The 19735-nt window shown below is 54.8% G+C and overlaps 1 protein-coding gene across 8 annotated transcripts in view; it reads left to right on the top strand.

The window, feature by feature from the left end:
- Positions 1 to 660: 660 nt before the first annotated feature.
- Positions 661 to 19735, top strand: part of CFAP46 (cilia and flagella associated protein 46) — a 96722-nt gene continuing 77647 nt past the window's right edge. For all 8 annotated transcript variants that reach the window (XM_025467717.3, XM_025467722.3, XM_025467721.3 and 5 more), the window contains exons 1-9: positions 661 to 795; positions 1219 to 1343; positions 1477 to 1608; positions 2103 to 2167; positions 3366 to 3530; positions 4350 to 4473; positions 5099 to 5193; positions 6329 to 6439; positions 10531 to 10630. In XM_025467717.3, the coding sequence (XP_025323502.3) occupies positions 747 to 795; positions 1219 to 1343; positions 1477 to 1608; positions 2103 to 2167; positions 3366 to 3530; positions 4350 to 4473; positions 5099 to 5193; positions 6329 to 6439; positions 10531 to 10630 (966 nt within the window). In that variant the 5' untranslated portion in view covers positions 661 to 746. The remainder of the gene's footprint in view (positions 796 to 1218; positions 1344 to 1476; positions 1609 to 2102; positions 2168 to 3365; positions 3531 to 4349; positions 4474 to 5098; positions 5194 to 6328; positions 6440 to 10530; positions 10631 to 19735) is intronic.

Genomic DNA, 19735 nt, shown 5'->3' with positions numbered 1-19735 from the left:
GGTGTGGGGGGCACCTGCCCTGGCGGGTTCCCTCCCCCCCACGCCTCCTGGGCACCCAGTCCTGCTCCCCGCCGGCGCAGGTGCTGCTCATCCCGCACTTGTGGGGAGCCTCCTCTCCTCTGGCGGATCTCAGCTCGGCCCCCAGCCCTCGCCTGCGCCACCCCCTCGGGATCCGACCCCTGGCAGGCATTCGCTGTGCCTGACATCCCCTCCGCAGGCGCAGGCAGCGGCAGGTGCACCTGCTGCGCTCCCAGGCGCGCTCAGCCCCGCCCCGCAGGGTCAGCAGCTGTAGGATCCTCCTTCTGCAGCGGGCACGAATGAATGAACGAAGGAACGAGTGAATGAGCGCACGCGTGCATGCCCGAGTGAAGGAGTTAAGGCCGGCAGGACACTTCCGGGGCCGGGACCAGGCCGGGGCATCCTTGGGCTGGGGGGATGCGGGCGAGGGGGCGGGGCTCCCCGGAGCATCAGCCGGGGCGGGGGGAGCGGGGCGGGTGCGGTGAGGGCGCCCGGGCAGCGCGACCCCGACCCGACCCGACCCGACCCGACCGACCCCGACGCGAGCGCGCCCCGCCCTGGCTCCGCTGCCCTCGCCCGCCCCCGTAGGGAAGGCGGCCCCGGCGGCCGTTCGCCTCCGCACTAGTGTGGCCCCGGCGCCGACCCGTAGGGCCCGCGGCGTCCCCCGTCGCTAGGCAACCGCGCTCCGGCCGCGAGCGGGAGGAAACCCAGGGCCCGGGGCCGCCGCCATGGACCTGGTCATCACGCAGGAGCTGGCCCGAGCCCAGAGCCAGCAGGGTGCGCCGGCCCGACCCCGACCCCGACCAGACCCCGACCCCGACCCCGCCCCGGGAGGCGACACGCCCGCCCCAGCAGACCCCTGACTCGGGGCGCCCCCGAACCCCCGTCCGCCGCTCCCCCCGCGGGGCCTCCGCGACCCCGTGTCGTGTCATCCTCCACTGCTGCGGGGGCTCGGCCTGGGGGAGGCTGCGGAGGGGGCGCGGGGCGGGGGGGGGACGCCGGGCAGCAGGGGGGAGGGGGAGGGGAGAGCCCCGCGGGGGGATGGGGGAGGGGGAGGGGAGGGTGCAGACGCCGGGCAGCAGGGGGGAGGGGAGGAGGCCCACGGGGGGGGGGATGGGGGAGGGGAGGCCGCGCGGGGAGGGTGTGGACCCGGGCTGCAGCCCCTCCTCACGGCCTCCGCCGGACCTTGGCCTACGGTAGATGCCGCCTCCCTAAGGAGGGCCTATGAGCTCATTAAGTCGGCCAACCTGGGCAAGTCAGAGTTTGACCCCACGGAGAGCTTCAGCCCCGACCTGTTTGTTCTGTGTGCGGAGCAGGCCCTGAAGGTACCGAGTCCAGGGGTCCAGGGGTCGCGGGGCGGATAGGGCAGGAGCACCCAGGGGGGTCCCTGGGGATCTGCTGGACCTGCGCCCTCAGGCTGCCGTCAGAGCAACTTGGGGGGGCACCCCTGTCCTGCAGATGGGGCAGCCCGAGATGAGCGACGACTGCATCCAGATGTACTTCAAGGTGAAGGGGCCGGTCACCCAGTTCCTGGGCAGAGCGCACCTGTGCCGGGCCCAGCTCTGTGCCCCCAAGTCGTCGGAAAACCTGGTGAGAGATGCCCCAGGGGGCAGGCAGGGGCTTGAGGGTGCAGCCCTGGTGGGCACAGCCCCAAGGCTTCCGGGGGACCCAGCACCCCTGCCAGTGGGCCGTTCCGGGGTGGCTAGTGGTTTGTCCCACTCTGGGTTTTCCCCGAGGCTGCCTTGATCCTCAGCACTCTGTGTCTCGTGTGGAAACGCAGTCCCACTCTGCTTCCGGAACTGTGGGGCCAGATGTGTCCTCACGTGCCCTTTACGGATACGGTGAGCAGCGTGTGGGCTGCGTGTGGGCTGCTCCAGGACTCAGCTCCTGCTTGACGTTTGGCGGCTGTGCCCTGCCCTGCTGGTGCCAGGGCCCCGGCCTGTGAGCGGGCGTGTCTGACACCTGACCGTGGCCGCTCCTGCTGCTTACCGTGGGCTCCTTACTGTCCGCAGAAGCGACCACGAGCCACGATTGAGGTTTCAGGGGCAAATTCATGTAATTGTGCGTTCTTTACATTGTTTTAGGAGGAATTTGAAAACTGTGTGACCCAGTATATGAAGGCAATAAACTTCGCAAAAGGAGAACCCAGGTGGGCGTAATGCACGCGGCGTTTCTACGAGGATTGTGGAAGGGGTTCGGGACCACGGCTCCCATGTGCTGACACCTGTTCACACTGCAGGGTTTTGTGCGTGCTGTAGGCTCTGTCTCTGACGTGGAGGGCCAGGCACGGCGCACGCCTTTGTCCTTCTGTCTGTCCTGCAGTCTGTGGTCTGCGATGACTTTTGTGTGCTTTCTCCACGGGAACCTCCTCTGGGGTCTCCCCACAGCCCCTCACTCCCTGGGCCTCCCTGAGGGTTCAGCATCGGGGTCCTCTCCCCCAGGCAGATTGCCAGGCCTCGTGTCCGCGTCCCTAGTGATTTAGCTGGAAGTAGCCGGGTTTTCTACTTACCGTCTCCTTCATCAGAAAGCAAGGTTCCCGAAACCGTTGGGCTCGCAGACGAGCCCGTGTGAACACCGCTAATCGAGCAGGCTGCCCCGTGGAAGGAGCCCGGGGTGCACGGCCGCACGGCCTCCTCCCGGCACCTGGGGCGTCCCAGGCCGAGCTGGCCTCTCCCGAGAGGGGGCTCCTCACTCAGATGCGCCCAGTGGGAGGCCCGCCCTCCGGGGGGCCCCTGCCCCCCCACCTTACTTTGCACTCCGAGTGCAGGCTTGGGGACTTCGTTCCCCAAAGGCTCTGCTCCCCCACCTCTGCCTGTCGGCCCCTCCTGTGCGCTGTCTCCGGGCTGATTGCTCGTCACGGTGCAGGTCTCAGAAGATGTTACTCCCTCCGGGAAGACTTCCTGGGTTCCTGCTGTGCCTGCCTGTTCTCGTCTGTCCCTTGGGAGCCAAAGACCTTGGGGTGCTGTGTTTTTACAGGGAGCCGATCACTTTGGGAATGAGTGAATGAGTGAATGGGTGAATGAGTGAACGGACCTCTGGTCTGGACTCAGGAGCCCCGTGGCTGGGTCCTCATGGCCCGGGCTGACCTGCAGCCTCAAGCCCCTTCTGCCAGGACGCCCTGGGAGGGCTCTCCCCTCCCGTGACCACCTCCCCCACGACGTTCCCTCCTGTGATGTCCCCTCCCGCAACCACCTCCCCTGCGACCACCTCCCCCACGACATCCCCTCCTGCGACGTCCTCCCCCCCTCCACGACGTTCCCCCCCCCCGCGACGTCCCCTCCCACAACCACCTCCCCCACAATGTCCCCTCCCGTGACGACCTCCTGGGTGACTGTCCCCCGCCGCAGGTATTACTTCCTGGTGTATAACGCGTCGGTGCTGTACTGGCACATGGTGAGGCCCTTCCTGAAGCCCGGGTTCCACCACCACCTGATCTCCAGCCTGTCGCAGATCGTCGCCGTGTTAAATCAGACGGAGGAGGAGGACAAGGAGTGGCGCGCAGAGCTGATGCTGTGAGTTGAAGCCGCCTCCCCTGCGGCGAGGCCTGAGCAGGACCCGCGGCCCCGTGACCTTCCCGGCCCGGTGGCCCACAGGGGACGTCAGTGCTCTCTGCCGCGTGGTTAGAGTCGTGTCGTCGTCTTGTTCGCTGGGGTCTGTGGCTGGACTCGGGGCCGATCATGTGGATGGCACAACATGATGGCCGTTGACACTTAGAGCGCAGGAAACCGAGCTTCTGTCACATCCTGGCTCGGGGGTTAGAAGTCGGCCCTGTGCATGGGTGACATGGTGGCTGCGGCAGCAGATGACCCCAGGCGGTGGGGCCTGCTCAGGGCAGCGCGCACAAGCGTGTCTGCACGCAGACAGCCCAATGGGCCTCAGTGACACGGGCAGCGTGCGGTCCCCGAGCTGGGTGCACCCGAAGGCAGTGGCCGGGCTGCCCCTCGAGGGGAGCGCCGCTGCAGGCCAGCGACTGTGTGAGTGTCCGCAGGGACCCGCCATCCGCCCGACGTGGGAACCCAGAATCCCCGGGCTGTCCCACCTGCGGCCTGGTGACGTGGGGAGCCTTCAACAGACCACAAGCGCCGAGACAGCCTCTCTTCGAAGTGCGACTCTAAGCACTGGGGGGAGTCGCGGCGCGTACACGTCCTCCCGCCCCGCCAGCCCCGCGCCAGTCCCGGGCCCCGCGCTGCAGGAGTGTGGCCCACGCGGCCGTGGGCGGCTTCCCGAACCTCGTGAACCGGGACAGGAGTAAATGCGTGATAACCCGGCGGCTCGACGTTTGCAGCAGGAGGCGATTTCGTCAGTGGTAACAGTGTTTTTGTATCATCCAGGGAGCTTCTGGACTGTTACCTACAGGCTGGAAGGAAGGAGGAGGCCGCGAAGTTTTGTGTCACTGCAGCGCCGTTTATAAAGGCCCACGTGCCACACAGATATCGACAGATGTTTTCTGTCCTGGTAGGTTGGCGCGTTGAGGACGCCAGGAGGAGGGAACGGGCTTCGATGTCGTTTTTGCAAAACTATAAAAACAGCCAAGTCCATCCCCCGAGAGACACCAAAGCACGTGTACGTCGTGCGTACCTGAGGAGACAAACAGAATCTTTTCCCTTCACCGTGATCTTTGAATAGGTCACTCATGACAGCCTTGAATTAAAAAAGGCCAGGAGAGGGCAGCCCGGGCGCTCAGCGGTTTAGGGCCACCTTCGGTCCCGGGATCGAGTCCACGTCGGGCTCCCTGCATGGAGCCTGCGTCTCCCCCCGCCTGTGTCTCCGCCTCTCTCTCTCCCTCTGTGTCTTTCATGAATAGATAAATAAAATCTTAAAATAAAAAAAGAGCAGCAGAAAGCTCGTTACTGAAGTAACCAGCCCCCCAAGGTACGAGGACCGTCGCCCTTTGCTAACTTCCGTGTGTAGGAAACCAGCTGAGGTTCTTTGTGAAAACTAAACGGGAAACCTAACTAACGAGGAGATGTTGTTCGTTACAATATTAATTTTAAAGGAGAAATAAATGTAAAGGAACTAATTCCTGCGTCTCTGCCTAATTATTTAAGCCGGTTAGTAATTCGGTTCCATTTTGTTGCAGGTACAACACGAATTAGTGGATGAGCTTCAGCTAAAGCAGGAAAAGAGAACCTCCGTGGGCCTGTCTGTCACTTACGACATCAACGTGCTCAAAGCGTAAGTGCTCAGGGGGTCGGTGCCGGCCGCTGCGCACTCGGGGTCCGCCCCAGACGGGCTACGGCTGTGCGCGGGAGGGGGCCGGAGGGGCGCCGCGCACAGGACGCACTCGGCCTCCCTGCCTTTACCGCGAGGAGCCGAGAGGCTGCCAGGAGGTGAGCGGCTGCTACGCCAGTGAGGAGGGTGGGGGAGGAGGACTGGCGGGCGGCCTGAGATCTGGCGACGGCCCCCCCAGGAGGCTGGACGTTGCACCCCGACGTCGAGGAAAACAACAGTAGCTAACTCGACAGTAGTGGGTGAGGTGAGGGAGGAGGGGAACGGCACAGAGAGAGCTGCTACCGTGGCGGAGGCAGTGACGAGGGGGGTGCGCTGTGTGAGGGGAAAGGCACTGAGGAGACCGGTGCCCTGGGAGGAGGGCGGCCAGGAGACGAGCGCGGTGAGGACAGGGCCGTGAGGAGATGAGGGCGGCGAGGAGACGAGCGCGTGTGAGGAGACGAGCGCATGTGAGGACAGGGCGGTGAGGAGATGAATGCTTCTGAGGGGACGGTGGTGAGGAAACGAATGTGTGTATGGGAAGGGTGGTGAGGAGACGAGCCTGTGTGAGGGGAGGGCGGTGAGGAGACGAGCCTGTGTGAGGGGAGAGGGTGGTGAGACCAGTGCGTGTGGGAGGAGGGTGGTGAGGAGACCGTTGCGTGTGAGGAGACAAGTGTGCGTAAGGGGAGGGCGGTGAGCAGATGAGCATGTGTGATGGGCGGCCTCTAAGGGGAGGGCGGTGAGGAGACGAGCCTGTGTGAGGGGAGAGGGCGGGGGGACGAGTGCGTGTGAAGATCAGCGTGCGGGTGACGAGAGGCAGGTTCCGGCGGGAGGCGCGCCCGCCCCAGTACTACGGGTCAGGCCCGTCCACGTAGTTGCCCTCCTGTGAGTCCGGGTTGGCCGCCGGGCTGCGCGGGGAGGACGCGCCTGCTCTGGCAGGAGGAGCGTGAGGAGGCGGGAGGAGTTCTGGGAGTGAAGAACGCGGGAGGGGGTTGTCGTTAGGCCTTCTGTTCAGTGGGAAACACAGGTCCTTAGACTCGGAGTCTCCCTTAGGATGGTTTGAACGAATGTGACATGATGTTTTGGTTCTTATAAATTCTAGGAAATTGGATAAAAATGATTTACCTGAAGATGTCGGTCCGATTCTGAAGAAGACCTATAAGCACTTGAGCTATTTCAATCACCAGCACCTCCCTTCAGTCAGAGAGGAAAAGTAAGTGTCCCCCTCGCCCCCCGGGCGTCTGCGCCGTCGCTGCGTGAGACCCGAAGTACAGGAAACGGGGCGCGGTGGACGAAGCGGCCTCGGCAGCCACCGTGGAGGCTCTGGCGGTTTGTGCGGTCTGGGGGGCGCTCGGGATACGTGACTTCACATCACGCTTCTGAAATCCAGGCTGACCTGTAAGCGCAGGTGGTTTCCAAGTTACTGAAGCGTCTCCCACCTGTCGGAGTCGCAGCGTAACGTCCGTCCGGCAGCTGGAGTCCTCAGCCTCGGGGCTGAGCGAGTGGGGGGGCCTCCCGGACCGGAGCCCAGCGGCCGCCGCGGCGTCAGGCTGACGGGAGGAGCGGGGAGCAGCCCGTAGCGGAGCCCCGGAAATGGCGGATGCGCTTCCCGCGGGTGCAGACTCAGAGGACCGACGCCCCGGCCCACCCCGTGCACGCGGCGGCTGGAGTCACCCCCCGCCTTGGCTTCCCCCGCGCCCCGGTCACCAGTGCGGTCACCAGTGCGGCGTCCCACTCAGCACGTGCGGAGGCCTCCGAACCACCCCTTGGGAGAATTTCTCTTTTGGCTTCTCTGACTTTCTCGTCAGCGCCTCTGCGCTCCTAACATGTGAAACATTTGGGCCGTCGTCTGTGGTAATTACTGATGTATTTTTTCCGTCTGTCATTCATTCATTGATTTTGGGGTGTTATGGGCAGAACCGTGTTCCCCAAAAAGGTAGAGTCACGTGCCCACCCTTGGGACTTGCTGCCTGTGAACACGATCTGGTTTGGATATAGGATCTTTGCAGAGTCATCGAGTTGAGATGGGGTCATGCTGGACGAGGATGGGCCCTAACCAGTGACTTCTGTCCTTATAAGACGAGGGAAATTTGGGATGTGGATGCTCGCGGGGACGAAGGCCGGGTGACAATAGAGGCAGGGTCGGGGTGTTGCAGCTGCGGGCCGGGGAGCACCCGGGCTGGCCGGCAAACTCCGGAAGCTGGGGGAGCAAGGCAGCCCTGAGCCCGCCAGGGAGCGCGGTCCTGCGCGCCTGCTCCCAGTCTCCGGGCCCCGAGAACCGGGGAAGACGGGATTTCTGGTGTTTGGGCCAGTCAGTCGAGCAGAGGCCCGTGGAGGGGGTGTTAGCGACGCGGCGTCACCATCACCCCAGAGCCGCAGCTGCTGACCCTGCACGTGGGTCCTCTTGCCGTGTCTGTGGGGCAGTCAGGCGCGGCCGCCGCCCGGGTGACGGCGGGGCTGCGGTCTCTCGCGAAGCCCGACCAAGCAGGTGCTTTATCAGAGCCAGCAGGGGGAACACGCACGAGGAGGTCCGAGCTGCCTGGGGTCTGAGCAGGCCCAACGTCGAGGCCTCCTTGGTTAGACGGGAGTCACCCGGGGGAAGGGGTCACGCAGGCCGCCAACAGCAGGGCTCAGGGTCGCCGGGTGTCTCCAGGCGGCCTGGGGCAGATCGGACGAAAGGGCCGGCCGGCTGTCTGGTGTTCATGCTGTCGCTGCCCGCGTGAGCTGCGCCGCGGCTCCTCTGAGTGCACGGGCCAGGGGTGCTGCGTACACAGAACTGCCCGTGATTCCCCCCAGCAGGGGCCGGCGTGGCCGGTCGGAGGAGCATCTGCCTCCTGGCTTCCGCTCAGGCCGACCTCGGGCCTGTGAGACCGACCCCACATCAGGCTCCGCGCTCAGTGCAAAGTCAGCTTGCGGTTCTCCCTCCCCTGCCGCTACCCACCTCTCCCTCTCCCTCTCCCTGTCCCCCCCCCCCAAATAATCTTCAAATGATTTTCATCATCTTTTAAATTTCAAATGTAATATGCGATAATTGCAGAAAGTCTGAAATGGATCAACGTATATTTTCAACATTATCGTAAGATAGGTTTTTAACCCGCTTTTCCCATGTGAATTGTGAACGTGTTTCTGCATCACAGAATATTCTACAACTAGGTTCTCCCCCTGGGTTTTCAAGCGCTCTAGGAGGTCAGCCCGAGCGCTCTGGGTCCCGTGAACCCGGGCACACGTTTTTGAATGCATAGGCACGTGCAGGCACGAATGTGCAGGGTCCCCTCTGGCACCCCCTGGCACAGTGGCCCTCCCTTGGACGCATCACTATTGATAAGAGCAGCCCTGGGGGAAGTTTCTAGAAATGGGCCTCTGGGGCACTTGAGACATGCTGCAGGAGCCCTACGGAGCGCGCACGTGAAGACCCGGGCCTCCGAGTCCTCCGGTCGCCTTGGAGCAAGTCGGAGGGGAGGGGACGCACCCTTGCTCTCACCCTGAGTCCTCTGGCTGCTGCCGTTTTGTCATGTTCCCTGGCATTTTGTCCCTTTATTAGTTTCCTATACGTTTCTTTTGCCTGTTTTTTGTAAGTGGAGTAGAAATTGTTTCATTATTGATGTGCAGAAGCTTTTTCTATTTTAAAATTTGAGCCCTCCAGCTCCAGTATATGTATCAATTTTCCCGTTTGTGTATCTCTTAGGTTTATAAAATTAATTTTTTATGTACAGAAATGTTTTATTTAACGTGAGAATGATTTGAACCCCCGTCCACTCCCGCCAGTCCCGGGCCTGTCGCGGATTCCCTGCCCAACAGCCCTGTGGGGCGAGGCTGACCCGGGTCCCCCCGAAGTCCAGGCCATGCGGCTCCAACTCAGAGCCGCTGCACACTCTGCCCCCCGTCGTGTGCCCCCAACTCTGCGTATGTGCCCGGCACGGCCCTTCCCCTGCCGCGTCTCTGCGCCTTGACTTTTGTAAGAACTTGTGCCATCGCTATGCGTGGCCACAGAGGGCGACCCAGCAGCTTCGACGTGGATAGTCGGGTTTCCGTGTGGCTTCGCCTGCCGCCGGCACGTGGTCGGTGCTCCTCGGCCTGGGGGAGCGGCCGTGCCGTCTGCCGGCCGCAGCTGCCTCTGTGTGTTTGCTGTCAGGTCCTCCCCGACTCTGTGAGGGACCCTGCTGACACCCCTCCACCCTGGCTTCTGTGCCAAGAATTCTGGGTGGGAAAAATGTTCTGTTTAAAACTAAAAAAAAAAACAAAAAAGGACTAAAACCCAGTGATATTTATATTTATGGGTTTTCTCTTTGGACCTGTGTGGTGGGTGCGTGTGGCCAGAGCTCGGGGAGCACTGAGGGGCCAATGTCAGGAGGCCAGGCCTGCCAGGGCCCCGCGGCTCCAGGGGTGAGCAGGTGGCAGAGGACATGGGCCGGCACGGTGGGGGTGCAGGGACCCATGTCACTCCGAGTGCAGGGAGGGGAGGGTGGTGACCCCAAGTTCGGCTCTTATAGCAGACAAGCCATTTAGGGCCTGGGTAAGACTGATGGTTGGCTGGCAAGGGGCAGGGGGGCACTGGCTCATCGAGGGGCCAGTGGGCATGTCTGGAGACACCGCCGGTGGCCGCCGCTGGGGCTGCTACTGGCATCCCGTGCCTGGCCGCCAGGGATGCTGCGACACGTACTGCGCCTGGTGCACACAACGGGTGTCCCATGCCCAGCGAGGAGGCCTGGTCCGGAATGTCAGGGTTGAGGCGGAGGACTCGGGCCTGTCCTGCGTCAGGCCTGGACTCCTACGATTTTATACCAAGTCTCACGGTCAGGTGGCTGGTCCTCCAGCCTTGGGCTTTTTCCAAGTTCGCTTAGGCTGTCGGTGTTTTGCGTTTCCTTGTAGATGTCAGAGTCCCCCTGCCACTTCGTACAAAGATGCCCACTGGTGACGTCCTTGGGTGTTTGTCCCGTGGTTGGAGGAAGAGGCTTTGAGTCAGGAAATTCCTGCCTGTTCCCCATGTTGCCCCCACTGCCCTGGTGATTCGGACTGTGACACCCGTGGCGCCGAGTCAGTGTGCAGGGCTGTTTGTTCCTGCCTCCTTCACCGCACTTGTACCCACGTGAGGGCGGCGGCGGCGGAGGAGCAGCTCGCCCAGCGGACGCAGCTCTGCCAAATTCTGTGTCAGGGCCTGGCGGGGGCTGGGCAGGGTATTTATTTTATTTTTACTTCCTGCCTCTGGTTGAATACTGACTGCTTTCTCTCCCCGACAGCGACCTGCAGGTACATGCTCCCCGACGCCTCTATTGATGCCTTGCTTTTTTGTTTTTTCATTTCCAGAATTCTTTTGCTTTTTGAATTGGCTCGTCTTTCTTTGACCTTGAAATGTGAGGAGATCTCCTCTGGCTGCCTCTCAGACTTGAAGAACATGGACAGCAAAGTAAGTGACGGGTGACTGTGGATGTGCGGCACCTGCCCGTTGTCTTCTGGACATAAAAGGCTAAAGGAAGGGAAAGGAATTACAAAACCCTCCGGCAGGAGGGCCTCGCAGCGTGTGGTCGGTAAACCGCTTCCAGTTTTCCACATGTGCCCTTGACACAGTGGAGACGATGTGACACTTGCATCACGCGCTCTCGCTGCCATCACAGCAGCGGCCCGTGTTGCCACCAGGTGTTTACACGATTCACTTGAAGGCTGCACAGCATTTCATGGTATTCATGATCCAAAGCAGATTCTTCAGCCCCGTGATTGGACGTTTAAAGCCTGTTACTTTTTGCTTCTACCTAAAGGGCTGCAATCAATATTTTACACTCAAAGCTTTTATTTGCACGTAGTTTTTTTTTTTTTTTTTTCCCGCTAAGGTAAGCTCATCGACATGAAATTACTTGGGAATTTTCACTTTGAGGATTTTAAAACACATATTACAACACTGCCCTCCAAAGAAAAATTTACACTGCCGTCAGAAGTTTCTAAGAGCACATGCTTCAGTTCAGGTGTATGTGTTTTAACATAAGAAGCTGCAAGGACTCTTGCTCAGAGCAGAGGTTCATTTAGCCACTGGCACAGGCGGTGTGGACGTAGTGCCTGGTGACCAGCAGGTGTTGCTGGGGGCACTGCTGCCCGTGAGGGTGACAGAGGCAGAGGGAGGAGGATTCACTCGGGCAGTGGGACCATTTGCAGGGGCATCAGTGTCTGCCCTTTCCAGGGAACACCTGCTGGGCTCAAAGTACCTGGAGTCCTAGATATCAGCTGACCCTCAGGAGTTTCCTCCAAATAAAGCTCTAGGGTAGTGCCCCTTCCACGGTGCAGATAATAAGACCTACAGTTTTTTTTTTTTTTAATACTTATGTATTCATGAGAAACAGAGAGGTAGAGACACAGGCAGAGGGAGAAGCAGGCTCCATGCAGGGAGCCTGATGTAGGACTTGATCCCGGGACTTGGGGTCATGACCTGAGCTGACGGCAGATGCTCGACCGCTGAGCCACCCAGGTGCCCAAGACCTATGGTTTAGCAGAAGGGAAATCAGTCGTCATATCATGGTCATGTTGATCTGGAAATTGTTCTAAAGCAGGAAATTTGCACCTTGGTGGCCTGGTAGGACTTGGATAGGACTGCTGGTGGGAGAGGTAGGATGGCGTGCAAGCATGGGTGCAGCTTGGGCTGGGAACACCTAGACCAGAAAGCACAGGATGAAAACAGCAGAGGTGCCTATTTTCAGAGGGTTTCAGAGTTCTTTTATGGCCCCATTCCCATAGTCTGTTTCCACACACAGTGGCCCTAACTTAGCATTGGGGTCTCACCGTGCTTGCATCACTCACCAGCCGAGTGACACCCTCGGAGTGTGGGTTTTTATCTCTGTAAAATGTCAGCAGGGCTAAGCCCCTTTTCCTGGTGCTGCTACGGAAGTCACGCAGATGCTCTGCCTATGGTGAGGTGAGTCGCCCTCGTTGCCGCCAGCAGGTTCCTGTAAAGGAGGATCACATGTAGGTGGTGGGGCCCTCACCACTCTGGTGCTTCCAGAGCACGTCCCCCAGGGGACTCTCCCTGCCCGGCCTCAGCTCGGACGTCGCCTCCCTCAGACCATCTGCACAGAGCACCCTCTGTGTACGAGAGGGACGTTCCCCCCGGGCTGTGTTATCCTTCCTGGTGTTGCCGTGTGGTATCTGTGGAAATGACTAGTACTGGTTCTTTTTTTTAACTTAAATGTATAACTCAAACGCAGAGCGTTCATTTGGTGAACTGCACCTCTGAGATGAAGGCACCCTCTCCTTGCTGGCACTTTGCAACATACTCAGTATTTATTGCTCTTAGTTTTTGTAAACATTCTGTGCATACTCAAAAAGGATTTCTTCATTTTTTAAGTAAAGGATTCTGTACGTATCCATTAAACAGCACTGCAGTGTTCATTGTTTCAGGGTTTCACTCATTTTTATCTGTTTGCTCTATTGAGTTCTATGAGAAATGTGTTAAAAGTCTCCCTACAGGGATCCCTGGGTGGCGCAGCGGTTTGGCGCCTGCCTTTGGCCCAGGGCGCGATCCTGGAGACCCAGGATCGAATCCCACATCAGGCTCCCGGTGCATGGAGCCTGCTTCTCCCTCTGCCTATGTCTCTGCCTCTCTCTCTCTCTCTCTGTGACTATCATAAATAAATAAAAATTAAAAAAAAAAAAAAAGTCTCCCTACAAACACGAGTTTCTCAGTTTTACACTGTACATTTGTTGTTTCTTATGTGTATTTGTTCATATAGGTTTGGAATTGTTAGATTTTCCTGGCAAGTGGTTACATTATTACATCTCGCCCGTCTTTATGCCTAATAATGATGTTCATGTGTTACTTGGTGATTTGCCCATTTTCCCAATGGGAACGAGACCTCCTGGAGGACGGGGACCTGACCTGTTTGCTTCCTAGCCTAATGCCTGGCACTTAAGAGGTGTGCGGCAAATTTTGTTGGTGATAGGCCAACATGGTTGGGAAGTGTAGGAGTTGGGTCACTCCGAGGAGCTCAGTGTGGAGTGACATCAATCGAGGGGGAAGAGGCAATCGAGGAAAGCAGAAATGACTGTGAGGCTGGGTTAGATCTCCAACACTGAATTGCAATGCCTGATATTTTACTACCTTCTTGAGAGGAACAATAAACAAATACAAAGCAAAAACAAATACGTAATCATATATGATTGTTCAGAAATAAATGAGACTTTTCTTAAAAGGGGGAAAGAATATGAAAATGATATAGTGAAAGAAATGAACGTTTCTGGCCAAATTGGAGTCAAAGGCCTTCAAGCCTGAAACAACTGAAAAAAGCCAAACAATATTTGTAACAATATGTTTGAAGACACTGAACAGTAGATAACGAAAGAAGGCAAAACTGGAGAGGTGGGGAACACATGGGGGTGAGTCTCGTTGTCATCACCCAGCTTACTGCCTGGAGACTTTGCAGACTCGGCGAGGGAAGAGCACACTGGTGAAGCCTGGGCCTGTCTACCCGAGTTGAGGAGGAGTTGGCAGTGAGGAGGACAGAGCAGCTGTGGTTGATAGGATGGAGGAGTGAACTGCACAGAGTGAGAGCTCTGGAGACCTACAGAGGCTACCCCTCAAATCTTCAACTGAGTTCTGATTAGTGCATGTTTATAAGGGAACCACACAAGCTGGAGAGAGAGCCACCTAAAAGGAGACCAGGGAACAACCTTCAGAAGTTACATAGGGCTGAGAATAGTTCCTGGAATGGAATTTAAAGCAGTTAGATGTAGATCCTGGTCTCATGGCCACTTGTCACGCCCGTGTCACACTCCATATCACTGCTGTCAGCTAGCCAGTACCTAGGACCCCAGAACTGCTGTGACTCTGAAAGTGCCCTCCAATGCAGTCTTCAGCTCTAAGTGGCTCTGTGGGTGCCTGTGCATCAGAAATCAGTGCCACCACTGCTAGGGTGCTTGCAACCCAGACCTAGTGCCACAAGAGATCCCCCATGGCCACAACATCCCCTGAGGGAGAAAAAGTGATCAGGGGGGTCCTAGCAGGCTTTACCACCAAAGACCCCAACAGACCTTGAAACTAGAGACTAGCAGTCTTGACTTTTGAGGAATCCTAGTGTTTGCTGTGGCTGACCTCAGCTGTGGAGCTGCATGGAGTTCTAGGCCTTCCCTACAACTATAGCTGCCACATCCTTCTTAGCTTGCATTCTCACCCCACCCACAGGTGACGGTCTCTCCCCACCAAAACTGGACTGTAAGGTATGAAAAAAATGATTACATCAAATGCACAGATGTCAACACTAGGCTACAAGAAACAGCAAAAAATCAAGGAAACATGACACCACCAAGAGAACAGTTTTCCAGTAACCTACTCCATAGAAATGGAGATATATGAATTTCCAGACGAAGAAATCAAAATAATTGTTTTAAGGAAGCTCAGCAAGCTGCAAGAGAACACAGGTACACAATGAAATCAGGAAAAACATATGTGACGAAAATGAGTTTAATAGTAAAAAAAATAAAAAAATAAATAAAATAAAATAGAAATCCTGGAGCTGAAGAATAAATACAGTGAATGAAGTCAGTGGAGAGCATCAGTAGGAGGCTTGATCAAGCAGAAAAAAGAATTTGTAACCTAAAACATCACTTGAAATTATCCAGAGAAAAAAATGAAAAAGAGCGTAGAGAAAAAAAAAAAAAAAAAGAACGTAGAAAGCCTATGTGAATTATGGGACACTAGTAAGCAAAACAATATTTGTATTATGGGAGTTCCAGAAGGCAAAAGAAGATAAAGGGGAAAGAAAAATGATTTTTAAAAATAATGGTTGAAAACTTCCCAAAACTGCAGAGAGGTATGGTCATCCAAGTACATAAAGCTCATAGGTCCCATGGAGATTCAGCCCAGTGAAGACTTCACCAAGACATGTTATAATAAAACTGTTAAAAGTTTTATAAAAATTATTGTTATAAAGGAGAGAATTTTGAAAGTAACAGGAGAAACAAACTGATCTGATGAAAGAAAACTGCCATAAGGCTATCAATGGATTTACCAGCAGAGACCTTGCAGGCCAGGAGGGAATCAGATGATATATTCAAAGTGCTAAAAGAAAAAAAACTGTGAGACAATATTTTATCCAGCAAAGCTGTCCTTCAGAAACGAAGGACAGAGAAAGACAGTTCCAGAGAAACAAAAGTTGGGTGAGTTACCAGACCTGCCTTAGAAGAAATGCTAAAGAGAGTTCTTCAAGGTGAAATGGAAGGACATTAATTAGTAACATAAAAATATATGAAAGTATAAAACTAACTGGTAAAGGTAAGTATATAGTTATGTCAGAATACTTCTATTGTAATGGTGGCGTGTAAATCACTAGTTTAAAAGACAAAATTAGTAAAAATAACTTGCTACAATAATCTGTTAATGGTTACAAAACACTAAAAGATGTAAATTGTGACAAAAAACCAATGGGGGGATAGTAAGAAGAGTTTTTGTATGTGATTGGAGTAAAGCTGTTTCAACTTAAAATAGATTGTCATTTAACATAAATGTTTTTAAGTGTTTTATGTAGTCTTCATGGTAACCACAAAGCACAATGTGCAGAAGATTAAAAGAATTAAAGGATACCACAATGGAGAATCATCAAATCACAAAAGAAGAAAGCAGGAGAAAGAAACAAAGAAACTGTAAAACAGCCAGAAAAGAAGATGGCGATAAGTCTTTACCTATTAACAATTACTTTAAATATGAAGGACTAAGTTCTCCTATCAAAAGACACAGAATACTGAATGTATTAAAAAAAAATACACATATGCTGCCCACAAGAGACTCACTTCAACTTTAAGGATACATGTAGGCTGAAAGTGAAGGAATGGGAAAAAAACATTCCATGCTGATGGTAACCAAAAGAGCAGGAGTAGCTATATTTATACAAAAGTAAAAAAAAAATGTAATGAGACAAAGATGATCATTCTATAATGACATGCAATTGATTAATCAAGAGAATATAACAGATTATAATGTGATCCCAGAATAAATAAAATCTTAAAAAAGAGAATATAGCAATTGTGCAGACATATGTACCTTGCATTGGAACTCCTAAGTGTATGAGGTGAGAGTATTAGCAGATCTGAAAGCAGAAATATACAGCAACACAATAATAGTAGGGATCTACAATACTTCACTTTTTTCTTTTTTAGGATTTTACTTATTTATTCATGGAGACACAGAGAGAGAGAGAGAGAGAGAGAGAGAGAGAGAGAGAGGCAGAGACACAGGCAGAGGGAGAAGCAGGCTCCATGCAGGGAGCCCGACGTGGGACTTGATCCTGGGACCCCGGGATCCCGCCCCGGGCCTAAGGCAGAAGCTCAACCACTGAGCCACCGGGGCGTCCCAGCACTTCACTTTCAACATGGGTATATCATCCAGACAGAAACTCATTAGGGATATATCGGGCTTGAGCTACGCTTTAGACCAAATGGGCTTGATAGACATATGTAGAGCTTATCACCCAACAGCAGCAAAATACATCTAAGCACACACAAAGCATTCTCCGTGATAGATCATACATTAAGTCACAAAACACATCTTGATGCATTAAGAAGACTGAAATCATATCAAGTATCCTTTCTGAACACAGTGATAGGAAACCAGAAGTTAGTAATGGGAAGAAAGCTAGGAAATTCACAAACATGGAAATTAAAACAATATGTTCCTGAACCACCAATCGGTCAAGGAAGAAATCAAGAGGGAAATCTAAAGTATCTTGGAACGTATGACAAGGGAAACACAACATATCAAGACTTACGGGATGCAGCCAAAGCAGTCCTAACAGGGCAGTAAAAACGCCCAACGTAGGGAAAAAAGAAAGCTCTACAGTAAACAACCTATCCTTATACCTCAAGGAACTAGAAAAAGAAGAAACAAGCCCAGTTAGCAGAAGGAAGGAAGATCAGAGCAAAAATAAATGAAATAGACATCAAAAAGCCAATAAAAAAGATTAATGTAACTAATAGCTATTTTTTACAAAAAAACCTAATGGCTATTTTTTAAAAAAGGTAAAATTGACAACATCTGTAAAATATGAAAAGAAAAAAGTATTCACCTAAAAATCTATACTCAGAAAGTGTCTTTAAAAACCAGAGGTAAGGGGATCCCTGGGTGGCTCAGCGGTTTCGCGCCTGCCTTTGGCCCAAGGTGTGATCCTGGAGACCCGGGATCGAGTCCCACGTCGGGCTCCCGGTGCATGGAGCCTGCTTCTCCCTCTGCCTGTGTCTCTGCCTCTCTCTCTCTCTCTCTGTATCATAAATAAAAATAAATCTTAAAAAAAACCCGGAGGTAAAATATACAAAATATACAAAATTTGAAGGAGTCTGACTCAGGCTACAGGAAACTTGGGAGGCAGCCGTTCAGGTAGAAGAAAGCGGTGCCCGGTGCAGATCCCAAGTCTGCAGAAAATAGAGAGGAGCCCCAGAGAGGGCGACAACGTGAGCAAATGTGAAAGACTTTTTAAGATATTTGAATCTCTTCAAGAGATCATTGGCTGTTCAGAGAGACGAGACCGGTGGGAATCACAAGACTTCCCGTTGAGATGCCAGCTCCCTCCGGGTTGGGACGGTGGCTTCAGGGCACTCGCAACCAGAGTCCCAGCGGGAGTGCTTCGGAGAGGGACACCCTCATGGTAAAACGTGGATGGAAATGCAAAGGAACCAAAATACCTAAAAGCCACTTTGGAAGAGCAGTGCAAAAAATAAAAATAAAAAAATAAAATTTAAAAAAAGGAAAAGCAGTGCGGTGTCAGAAGGTGGACGCTGCGTCACCTGAGGACGGTAGTTCAGCCAGTGTGGTGCTGCTCGGAAGGAGGTGACGCAGATGAACGGGATGAAAGGAGCCCAGCGTCAGAGCCGCAGACGTGAGGCCAGCTGACTTGACACAGGTGTAGTGTTCCTGGAGCAGGTGACGAGCCACATGGTAGAACAAAGGAAAACCGTGGCCCCCTACTTCACTCTATATACAGAAATTAGCTCAAAATGCACCGTAGACCTAAATGTGAGAGTCAAAATGATACAGCTTTTAGGGGAAAAAAAAAAAAAAAGTCTTTGTGACTTTGAGTTAGGCAAAGAATTCTCAGAAGTGATGTCAAAGTGTAATCCATACAAGAAATTAATACATTTTGTTAAAACGAAGAACTTTTGTTCTTTGATATCGTTCAGAAAATGGAAATACGAATGAGATCCCGAGTGCAAATGTCTGCAAATCACATATCTGATAAAGGGCTTCGTATCCAGAGTATGCAGAGAACTCTCAATACTCAAGAAAGCCAACAACGGGGGAAAAAAAGGCGGGGCGAGGGGGGGGGGACGCTCTGGATAGACACTTGCCCCGGTGAGGATGCGTGGATGGAGGGAGGAGGCGCTGAGCATCACGCCTTGTGACGCCACTAACTACTCTGTCTGGGAAGAGCTGCTTTTCCAAGTCCTGACGACTTCGGCTTTGCTTTTACACAGAACAGTGCACTTCTGGCACTTCCAGCACCAAAAGGGGTGGGTGTTCCCCACCTCGAGCAGTTCTCTGGGACTCCGGCTGGGTGTCCTACAATTTTATGCAACCCTGACGCTCTTAACGGGGGGCAGCGTCAGATCCCACGGGTGAAGGACTCAATCCCACAAAACTGCCCCCCGACTTTGGTGCCAACAGCGAGGAGAAAGGTCCCCAAGTTACCCGCAGCTTCTGTCATCTTTGCCTACAAGTGAGGGGCTCCCACAACCGCCTCCTCGGGTTTGATTAATTTTCCAGAGCAGCTTACAGAACTCAGGGACACACGTTTGCCGACTTCTTGTGTAATAAGTGACGTGATAAAGGATGCAGATGAAGGCACAGATGAAGAGACACAGAGGGAGGGTCTGGGAGAGGCCCAGGCGAGGCGGGAGCTTCTGTCCCTGCGGAGTTGGTGGGTCACGCTCCCCGCGTGTGGACGGGTTACCCACCTGGAGGCTCCTCGAACCCGGTACTATTGGGATTTCATGGGCCTTCCTCACGTAGGCGTGATCCAATTATCGGTCTGTTTCCAGCCCCTCCCCACTCTGGAGGATGGGGCAGGCTCAGAGTCCCAAGCTTGCAATCACGGGTGAGCAGCCCCCACCTGGGAGCCCACGGGAGTCTCACCCTTGGAAGGAAAGATGCCCCCAGGGCACCCCAAGGGTGTCGGGAGTGCTCCGCCGGGAACCAGGCAGAGATGGCCACGCAGCCTGCACAGCAGCAGACCCATGACCGTAGCCGGGCCCTACTCCCCGGGGGGAGGGCCGGAGGCCTCCGCTCTCCTCAGCCCCGGCTTGCAGCCCCGCAGCCCCGCAGAGCCGCACGCGGTTTGCTGGAGGCCAAGGGTGCCCCTGAAGGCCCCCGAGCCTGCTGCCCACCGCCTCTCCTCCGCCTCTCCTAGCCCTGTCGGGGACCAAGTAAAACACATTTGCCACATTTTATGAGTTCATCTGAAGTTGACGTGATTATGTAAAAATTCAATGTCCAGTGAAATCATCTCCCCCCCCCCACCCCCGGCCTCCGCCCGGCGCACGGTTAAAA

This window comes from Canis lupus, chromosome 28 (genome assembly GCF_003254725.2).
Source record: "Canis lupus dingo isolate Sandy chromosome 28, ASM325472v2, whole genome shotgun sequence".
In the NCBI taxonomy this organism is placed as follows: Eukaryota; Metazoa; Chordata; class Mammalia; order Carnivora; family Canidae; genus Canis; species Canis lupus.
Note: the sequence above shows the minus strand (reverse complement) of the source record. Positions and strands in the feature narration are given on the sequence as shown.